This window comes from Sinocyclocheilus grahami, unplaced genomic scaffold, assembly GCF_001515645.1.
Source record: "Sinocyclocheilus grahami isolate Dianchi unplaced genomic scaffold, SAMN03320097.WGS_v1.1 scaffold994.1, whole genome shotgun sequence".
Lineage (NCBI taxonomy): Eukaryota > Metazoa > Chordata > Actinopteri > Cypriniformes > Cyprinidae > Sinocyclocheilus > Sinocyclocheilus grahami.
Genome location: NW_015506173.1, coordinates 69,235 through 80,550, shown reverse-complemented (window position 1 = coordinate 80,550; position 11,316 = coordinate 69,235). Strand labels below are relative to the sequence as shown.

The 11,316-nt window shown below is 37.8% G+C and overlaps 1 protein-coding gene across 1 annotated transcript in view; it reads left to right on the top strand.

Annotated features, from left to right (window-relative positions):
* Nucleotides 1–11,316, top strand: part of LOC107565329 (GDNF family receptor alpha-2-like) — a 99,159-nt gene that overhangs the window by 51,535 nt on the left and 36,308 nt on the right. The window contains exon 4 of the mRNA XM_016250548.1: nucleotides 7,300–7,705. Coding sequence (XP_016106034.1) covers nucleotides 7,300–7,705 — 406 coding nt within the window. The remainder of the gene's footprint in view (nucleotides 1–7,299; nucleotides 7,706–11,316) is intronic.

The window sequence follows — 11,316 nt, the reverse complement described above, 5'->3', positions numbered from 1 at the left end:
ATATATATATATATATATATATATATATATATATATATATATATAAGCTATTTACTTCCTCAGGCCAAATGGTCATAAAAAGCATATTATGAGGTTTCTGTTGTAGAATTGTTTTTACTAATAGTATAAGTGAATCTCAGGAACCCATTCTGTATAGCAGACTGAAAAAGTTTGAAGCTAAAGACTTTCTAACGAGCTCATGCACCTCAGAGGAGATTACATCTAAACTGTGGCACTTCTCCTAATTGCAATCAACACAGGCAGTGCCAAAAGCTGTGAATAACCCAGAGTGAACCTGCTGTCCCTTCAGCCATACGTTACACAAATTGGCATATTATTCACATTATATGCCTGTGAGTGATTATTATACACTGTAAAAAATATTTTTCAAAGTTGTAAATAAAACAAAGATTATTAGAGTAAAGTTGTCAATAAAACCAAAATTATTAGAATACGTGTTACAATAAAATACTGTTTCAGGCTTTCTACTTCAAAATGTCCCATTCGATGTGCCACTTGTCATTTCTCTATAGTTATTTGTGAAATTTACTAGAAATTTTTGAGTGAAAATACTGTAAAAGTAAATCCTATACCAGTTTAGTAGGTACTGTATACGAGTATTTGCACAATAAACCTGCATGCCTTACAAACTCAAATTAGTTCATCAAATTATACTGGTTATCAGATATAAATTGTGAACTGTGAGCTACCAGCAGGGTAGTTTTGGTCATAATTTGTTCTACAGGCTGTGCTCAATTCAGCATTCTTGATAAGAGGGGAAAAAATAAAGGAAAAAACGATAAATCCTTTTTATTTTTATTTCCTTTTTTTCCTTTTTGTGGCCCAAATGGTCTTCCGCATATGTCCAGAACAGGTTTATGGCTCTATATTTCTCTCAAATACAATGCAGTGTGTCGCCATGATTTTAATGTAAGAACCCTTTTATTTGAATTCACTGTACAGTTGCACCACTATTCTTGTGAACTTTTGGACAGCTGCAAACCTCTGTCTATAAAATATTGCAGGATATCTGAACATCTCCCAATATTTTGTCCTGTTTAGTTCCTATCCCTTCTTTAACCAAGCAAATGCTTGTGCATGCAGAGCGCAGTCTGTGCTGCAGCTTCCTCTGACCTCCAGACGCTGGGTGTTTTTTTTATGTACATTCTCACCAACCAATTTCATACCTCATTTACGGCTTCTTCCTCCACTGTGAGACACAACTAAAATTGCTCTCTAGCAAACACACACACACACACACACACACACACACAACAAGAGAGCTTGAGGACGACTGAATCAAATTTAGAGACATTCTAAAACCACACAGTATTTTTAGATCCGGGTAACCTTTGCCTGTCATGCATTCAGATCATTGCAAATGGCTTTTGTCAACTGAGGGAAAGAACTTTTAGAGTGTTATTATTATAATTATTATTATTATGGATTAACACAGGATTGCACCAATTACAAGATACCTTTACGAAGTTATGTCATCTCAGTCTAAATAGCCATAGATTGCACTGCAAAGTAATGTTCTTAGTTGATATTTTTATTATCTTGTCTTCTTGGGGGAAAATACATCGAAACAAAACAATATTAATATGCATTATTAATTGCATTATTATTATTATATGCATTATTACTTATTAATCACTGTACAGTATGCACACACACACACACACACACACACATAGAATAATAATAATAGTAATATATTAAGAATTATTTATAAATATCACACACATACATAATATATACTTTTATATTAGATAAATGTGTTACATTTATTTATTGAATAAAAAAGATTTGGAGTAGTTGTATTTTCAAAAGATTTGGTGCATTTTCAAATTTATTTCAAATTCAGAGAGAATCAGTAGATGTACATCTATGGTTCCCTTTCAGTCGGTCACTCTCGACGTCACGTCGGAGGACCGACGAAATTGGGATCTCGCTTAGAGGGACCAATATACTTCGAGTGTAAACTAAACAAGCCAATGCACATTGGCATGCGATTATTGCATCCAGCTGCTGCTGATCACAGCGTGAGTATAAGTAGGCAGCAGGTGCAGCGCATATTCAGCTTTTCGCTTCGGAGCCGAGCGATCACATCGTTCCGCTCCTGACTACTCTACGGAGAGAAGACTGAACGAGTTCAGCACGCTCTTGGAGAGCTCTTCGTGTTGGCGGACGGCGCTTCAGCGGTGGTGGTTTCCCGTGTCGAGTGGGTTGCACACATCAGGCTGCACTACCCCCTGATTGTGTTGCAAATGATCATCTCCCCTGTGCGCCTCAGCACGCTAAAAGAGCTTTTCCCCCTAAAAGAGCAAATTCGGGTGCGTCTTTCTAAAGACGACGTTGCTTGGCAAACTTGACGTTACGTCTTTATAAAGACGATGTGGGTCTTGCTATAGACAACGTATCACCCGGGCATTCTGGATGCGGTCGTTACCTGGCGCTGGGTGATGGTCACGATCGCTGCCTCTCGTGCCTGGGCATGAAGCACATTTTCGGTCAACGATTTGTGCCTAGAGTTCGGGCCGGCTGATTCCCAGGTAACCCTGAGGCCCCGGCATGGCTACGTGCCCAAGGTTCCCGCTACTCCCTTCAGGGATCAGGTGGTGAACCTCCAAGCGCTGCCCTCGGAGGAGGCAGACCCAGCCCTAGTTTTGCGCTGTCCCGTCCGAGCCTTGTAACCCTCGTTCCCTGAAGGAGGGAACGGAGACGTCACATCCCGTCACCACAGTTCCTGTACGACCGCTGAGCGGCCAGGTCACCGGCTCGGCTCCTCAGCGAAAACCTGAATATGCGCTGCACCTGCTGCCTACTTATACTCACGCTGTGATCAGCAGCAGTTGGATGCAATAATCGCATGCCAATGTGCATTGGCTCGTTTAGTTTACACTCGAAGTAGATTGGTCCCTCTAAGCGAGATCCCAATTTCGTCGGTCCTCCGACATGACGTCTCCGGTCCCTCCTTCAGGGAACAAGGGTTACATACGTAACCGAGACGTTTTTGGTCCTTGGGGAGTTAATCTTTTTAAGCTTAAAAAAGCTTTGGGAGCAGGGACGCGGGAAGTAGGGGTGCTGGGGGGGCTGCAACACCCCCTGTTTTCACATGGTTGCAAATGCAACGGCAAGTTTGTTCATTTGAATTTATTCAGTTTTAGCATTTAATAATTTATTTGTAATGATCTCTGAAATGTAAATCCCCCCCCCTTCACCCAACACGGACACACACAGCACCCCCAACTGAAAACATCTTCCCGCGCCCCTGTCAGGGAGTGAGGTTAACAGAAAGGGAGGCTTCATGCATTGATTTCACTTGCTCTGAATTATATTGATTGCATGCAGGAGTCCCTCCTGTATTTAACTGTAGTGATACTTGAGCTTGGAGGCAATCTGTGTTGTTTCATGATAAAATATCTGAAAGATCCTTTTATTTGCATCTAGCAGGAAAATCACAAGTGCAGATCTCATCTCTACATAAAGTATATAAATCTGTAACACAGATAAGGCCTGTCTTTAATGAAGAAGGATGTGGTTGATGTAAACATTTCCATGTCTTATTAATGACAGACTTCTGAACATGCGTTATTAATCATTACTTTGTAAAAACACGACCTCTGAGCAACGATGTCTTCTCTGAAACCAAGATAACTCCCTTCAAATATCAAGATAGATATTAATATCTCTCAAAATATCTTCAAAGGACTTCATGAAGATTCCTGTTTCGCTGAGTCCTTTGCTGCCATAACACAAGGTAATTTATATGCCTACTGCCTTTTTATTTACATAAATATTATATTTCCACTCATTTAGAGTAAACATTTTCGACATTTAGATCGTTAGCACTTTATTCATAAGTAACAAAAACCCATTCGGAATGAAATTAATCTTTTACTCTCCACAAGGGGTCTGATAAACCATCTGTTCTCAAAGTTATAGCAACACCCACTGGGTTTTATTAGTTGCTCTCACTCCCTCTCTCTCTCCAATCACCAGAGCTGCAGTCAAGGCTGGAGACACCATTAGGGCAACATATCAGTGCCGACCTTCATACACTTTTAGAGGTCCGGAACTTCCCCACAGTCTCCAGCTGATAGTTCCCCAATCCCCTGAACGCTTCGTTCATCTGCCTTCAATGCAACGCTTGCAGACGTCACACAGCTGGACTCATGCCCTTGTTTCCCTTTTCACACTCTATCTTGAATGTATTTATCAGTCGTTTGTACTGTACACTATTACAGTATATACAGTGGGTACGGAAAGTATTCAGACCCCTTTAAATTTTTCACTCTTTGTTATATTGCAGCCATTTGCTAAAATCATTTAAGTTAATTTTTTTTCCTCATTAATGTACACACAGCACCCCATATTGACAAAAAAACACAGAATTGTTGACATTTTTGCAGATTTATTAAAAAAGAAAAACTGAAATATCACATGGTCCTAAGTATTCAGACCCTTTGCTGTGACACTCATATATTTAACTCAGGTGCTGTCCATTTCTTCTGATCATCCTTGAGATGGTTCTACACCTTCATTTTAGTCCAGCTGTGTTTGATTATACTGATTGGACTTGATTAGGAAAGCCACACACCTGTCTATATAAGACCTTACAGCTCACAGTGCATGGCAGAGCAAATGAGAATCATGAGGTCAAAGGAACTGCCTGAAGAGCTCAGAGACAGAATTGTGGCAAGGCACAGATCTGGCCAAGGTTACAAAAAAATTTCTGCTGCACTTAAGGTTCCTAAGAGCACAGTGGCCTCCATAATCCTTAAATGGAAGACGTTTGGGACGATCAGAACCCTTCCTAGAGCTGGCCGTCCTGCCAAACTGAGCTATCGGGGGAGAAGAGCCTTGGTGAGAGAGGGAGAGACCTAAAAATGGCTGTCCACCAACGTTTACCATCCAACCTGACAGAACTGGAGAGGATCTGCAAGGAGGAATGGCAGAGGATCCCCAAATCCAGGTGTGAAAAGCTTGTTGCATCTTTCCCAAAAGACTCATGGCTGTATTAGATCAAAAGGGTGCTTCTACTAAATACTGAGCAAAGGGTCTGAATACTTAGGACCATGTGATATTTCAGTTTTTCTTTTTTAATAAATCTGCAAAAATGTCAACAATTCTGTGTTTTTCTGTCAATATGGGGTGCTGTGTGTACATTAATGAGGAAAAAAATTTAACTTAAATGATTTTAGCAAATGGCTGCAATATAACAAAGAGTGAAAAATTTAAGGGGGTCTGAATACTTTCCGTACCCACTGTATACACACCACTTGAGGGATCAGTAGTGCTAAGGTTTCAGTAGGGTTTTAGATAATACATTTAAACATCTTTCAGTTCTTGCAAGGGTACAGCTAATGATTCATAGCCATTCTTTTGTCAGGACCTCGTTCAGCAAAAGGTCGGGATTACATGGGATTATCCACAGTGGAAATTGCACATTTTGAGTGCAATATTATGTTTTTATACAAACAAAAGTTTCGGGTTGAAAAATCAACACTTGACTTCTAAATTTATTTTATGAGAATACAGTAAAAAAAACTGTAATATTGTGGAATAGTATTATGGTTTAAAATAACTTTTCTGTTTTTATATATTTAAAAAATTAAGTGGCTCATTTATTTTAATGTTGAAAACAGTTTTTGCTGCTTAATTTTTTTTTTTTTTGTGGAAATCATGATATACATATATAAAGTTTGGGAAAGTAAATAAATAAATAAATATGGGTTTCATCATTGATAATAATAAGAACCATTAATAATTGAGCACTAATAATAATTGATAACAACTGAGCCAAAATCATAATTATAGACTGATGTCCGATGGATCATGTGGCACTGAAGACTAGTTTCAAATTACTAAATGAACACTTTTTTTTTAAGGTGGGGTTATGGTTTGGGGAAAGAAATTATAATTCGCTCAGTATAAAAAAAAAAAAAGGATGCCTAAGGAAAGTTTCCATAATTATTATATGTGTACCAACATCTGTGTGTGTGTGTGTGTGTTCTGAAAGCGTCCCAATCGGGACACTAACAGATCTAAGAGTTCATTGTTCTGCTGGAGTTGTCCTAATCTCCTAATCAGGAGTGTATGTGAGACCATGAGTGCAACTCATGGTTTCTTTTTTCTTATGCACACCCACTCTCAATTCCCCTCTCGCTCTCTTTATATCATTCTCACAAACACCCTTGCGTTCAATTTCACTTATCTTTTCCTGCTCTCCTTTCATAGGCATACAGTCTGGCACAAGTAAAGGCCAGCCACACTGCTCAGATCCCAGCCGCCCATGCAACCCCTGTCTGGACGCCACCAAAGCCTGCAACCTGAATGAAAACTGCAAGCGTCAGCGTTCCAACTACATTTCCACCTGCACGCGTGCGCAGACCCAGGGCCAGCAACCCTCACAGCCTCAGTCGCAGGACAGCTGCAACAGAAAGCGCTGCCAGTTCAGCAAAAGGTCGGGATTACATGGGATTATCCACAGTGGAAATTGCACATTTTGAGTGCAATATTATGTTTTTATACAAACAAAAGTTTCGGGTTGAAAAATCAACACTTGACTTCTAAATTTATTTTATGAGAATACAGTAAAAAAAACTGTAATATTGTGGAATAGTATTATGGTTTAAAATAACTTTTCTGTTTTTATATATTTAAAAAATTAAGTGGCTCATTTATTTTAATGTTGAAAACAGTTTTTGCTGCTTAATTTTTTTTTTTTTTTGTGGAAATCATGATATACATATATAAAGTTTGGGAAAGTAAATAAATAAATAAATATGGGTTTCATCATTGATAATAATAAGAACCATTAATAATTGAGCACTAATAATAATTGATAACAACTGAGCCAAAATCATAATTATAGACTGATGTCCGATGGATCATGTGGCACTGAAGACTAGTTTCAAATTACTAAATGAACACTATTTTTTTAAGGTGGGGTTATGGTTTGGGGAAAGAAATTATAATTCGCTCAGTATAAAAAAAAAAAAGGATGCCTAAGGAAAGTTTCCATAATTATTATATGTGTACCAACATCTGTGTGTGTGTGTGTGTGTTCTGAAAGCGTCCCAATCGGGACACTAACAGATCTAAGAGTTCATTGTTCTGCTGGAGTTGTCCTAATCATCTGACAAGGAGTGTATGTGAGACCATGAGTGCAACTCATGGTTTCTTTTTTCTTATGCACACCCACTCTCAATTCCCCTCTCGCTCTCTTTATATCATTCTCACAAACACCCTTGCGTTCAATTTCACTTATCTTTTCCTGCTCTCCTTTCATAGGCATACAGTCTGGCACAAGTAAAGGCCAGCCACACTGCTCAGATCCCAGCCGCCCATGCAACCCCTGTCTGGACGCCACCAAAGCCTGCAACCTGAATGAAAACTGCAAGCGTCAGCGTTCCAACTACATTTCCACCTGCACGCGTGCGCAGACCCAGGGCCAGCAACCCTCACAGCCTCAGTCGCAGGACAGCTGCAACAGAAAGCGCTGCCATAAGACCTTGCGTCTGTTCTTTGAGCGTGTTGACACACAATACAGCTACGGGTTGCTCTTCTGCTCCTGTAAGGACCAGGCCTGTGCTGAGAGGAGGAGACAGACCATTGTACCCTCCTGTTCCTATCAGGACAAGACCAAACCCAACTGTCTTCAGCTGCGCAACACCTGCCGCCTGGATGTGCACTGCAGGTAGGCGAGTCAGTGCTTTTCATGATAGTCCTGAATCAAATTGACATTTATTCATTTACCAGATGCTTTTTATCTAAAACCACTTACCATAGCTACAAAACAAGTGATTAATTCTAAGAAGACCATCACATAATAAGGTACAGTTTCCATAAATCTGTAACTTTTGGATCTTTTATTTATAACCATGGCTTTCTGGCAATGTCTCCATGGAACAGCAACCACAAACTTAATGCAGGGAAAATTCCCTTGGATCTGGGGTTATAGGGATAGTTCATCCAAAAATGAATTTTCTGTCATAATTTCCTCTTCTTAATGTCATTCCAAATCTCAATGACTTTCTTTCTTCTGTAGAACACAAAAAGAGACATTTTTAATAATGTGCTTGTCACTTTTTTACATGCAATTACAATGAATGGGGACAGATGATTTAAGCTAAAAAACATCTTACAAGTTTACATTTACATTTTTTTTTATGTATTATAAAAGTACACTGAAAATTATCAATTTTCTCTCAGAAATTGCTAGTAAATTTCATGAACAATTACAAAGAAAGGGTAAGTATAACACATTGAATTAAACATGACATTTTGAAGCAGAAAACCTGAAATAGTATTTTCTTGTAAAATATAATAGAATAATCTGTTTTATTTATGATGAAAAATCATTTTACAGTGTAGTCCATACAACTTGTGTGCCATATTTGATATTATTTATTATAAGTCTTATATATTATAAGTATCTTAAGTGTTACCATGAAGTCATTATTCACCGAAAATCTTCTTTTCTGCCGAAAATCTTCTTTTCTGAAAAAAATATTTCAAGCTTCAAATGGACACAAAATAACAATAAAAGTATTATAAAATATTAACCTCTGTTCTTCACATAAAACAGCTGTATTGACTTTGTAAGATTTGGAGTAAATGTACTTTAGAGACATTCACTTTCATGATATTAAAAAGATTGTGCCCAAAAGTGCCCTCATAGGTTTTAAGGAAGAAAGAAAGTCATATGGGTGTGGAAGGTCTTGTTGGATTAATTGCTCTCTTTAAGTGCTTTTCTCAGGGGCTTTAGTAGTAATGTGCATTGTGCTCAAGGGTACGGTGGTGTTGGCTCATGGCTCACTCTTTGCTGAACCAGCAACCTTCCAGTTAACTGCTCTGGACCTTAACCACTACAACACCCATTTAACACACACTACATTTGAAGTACTTGTTAAATTGAATGTAAAGTTTATATTTGATGTTTGCTTAAGCACACCTTGCACTCATTTTCCATTTAATTTTAAGGTTATACACAATGCATTTAATGTTACTTTGAAATTAAAGCATGCTCTTTGCATCCACCATATTCTATTACTGCCTTGAGCCTTTGCCAGGAAAGTAATTGCAGACATTTTAAGAACCTTCTATTAGAAACAGAAGAGACTTTCTGCTTAATTGACAAGACAGTGTTCAATTAGGCTGAACCGAACATTAGTGCATCACTTTTACTGTGTTTCTCTGTGATTTAAGAGCCAACCGTTTTATTAACACAAGCTTATCCACTACCACTTACCAGTGGACCATTGCTGGATTACTCTGTCAATGCCTGTCAAGAAATCAGGCCTCTGTAGAATGAGAAGGTTTGGATTAAACACAGATTATAACAAAAACTACACATTATATAGACAGTATATATATATATATATATATATATATATATATATATACTGTATATATTTATTGTGTGTGTGTGTGACCTGCAGAAGTGTAGAGTAAATGTAATTAATTACTGTACTTGACTATCTTTTTGGATAAGCTGTAGTTTTACTGAGTATCAAAGCTTTAAGCAACTTTTACTCTCTACTTCACTATATTTTGTACAAAGTATCTGTACTCTTTACTCCACTACATTTGTAATGAGTGTTGCATTACACATTACATTTTGCATGGCACCTAGCTTTTTCTGCAGCAGTTTATTTCTGGTACAAAAGAAATGTTATCGCCAACTACAGGGCATTAAATGTACTATATCTTGTGTGTTTTGCCCTTACTCACCCAAACTTGTCAACAAGGCTACTTTACGTGAATGCGAGTTTGTTAGCAAGTAGTTGTGAATCACAGGTGTTTTATATATGAGATGACGACATGACTGCGAGGCCGAAACCAGCACATCTAGTGCAAGAAGGCTTTGACTTTTTAATTTTGCTTAATATTATTTTATTTATCCACAATACTGAAGAGACCTTTTTGAAGGATTTTGTTTTTGTTTTTTTGTTCAATTTTGAGGTGTTCAGTTTTATTTTGGTTTTAGAAAATTAACATGATTGCTCTCCTCACAAATACATTTTTTCTTGTTTTTCACAGGCATGTCTGTTTGACTAGTGCATCTTTGAGCCTATATTTAGTATAAGTAAAATACTTACATACTGTTAAAATCAGATACTCTAAGACTTGTACTCAATTTGTTTTGGAATTGGTGACTTGTAACTTGTAATGGAGTAATTTTCAATGTAAGGTATCTGTACTTTTACTCAAGTATGATCCAAGTGCTCCACATAGTAATTGAACACCTCAAAACATCGATCAGATGATATATTTCCAAGGCATTCTTCCGGTTTTTGTCCTTAAAATGCTCTTGTGAGTAGGATTAATTTCTAACGCCTCTTTTCCAACGCCTGCTTTGCTAATTCCAAAATGTCATTTTAGACCTAGCAATGGAGGCTTGAGCCATTGATAGCAATGCAGTTAATAATGAAGTTATTAGAGAGAGAGAGAGAGAGAGAGAGAGAGAGAGAAAGAGAGATTAAGCATATGAATGACCTCTGTGAGTCTGTGCGTCTCTCAACAGTGTTCGGCAGCAGCGTCTCTACTAATAGTGAAACTTTAAGTTCATTTTTTTCAAGAACAGCGCCACCGTTATCTCGCGTGTGAGAAATGTCATGTAGCTTTTAAGTTGCTAAATTATTTTATTGATAAAATCGTCAGAGTAGCGGTAACTACGTTAGCACATGTGTGTTTCCATGTGTGCAAGTATCTGTAAGCTACTGTATGTGTGTGCGTCTTTAAGAAAGAGAGAGCGGGAGAAATAGAGTATGTGCTTTCTGTACATAATAAAACGTAATTTTGTGGCAAAAACATGGAAATAATCTGTCGTTTTTATCCTATTGTTTTCTTTGCTTGTCCAGTGTCGTTGTGGGTTTTGGTTATTTTACTGTTTTAGGCTGTAAGGACCTTTGAAATAACAGATATCATTTGGCAAAGTGATACGGACATGTAATGTGGTCAAGACCTGCCTGGAACTACGTTCATTGTGCGCTTCCCTGAAAATAATTGCACACCTTAGAACTTTCGTCAGCCAATCAGATTCAAGCATTCAACGGCCCCGTAGTATATATATATATATATACAGGTGCATCTCAATAAATTAGAATGTCATGGAAAAGTTCATTTATTTCAGTAATTCAACTCAAATTGTGAAACTCGTGTATTAAAAAAAATTCAATGCACACAGACTGAAGTAGTTTAAGTCTTTGGTTCTTTTAATTGTGATGATTTTGGCTCACATTTAACAAAAACCCACCAATTCACTATCTCAACAAATTAGAATAATTCATAAGACCAATAAAAAAA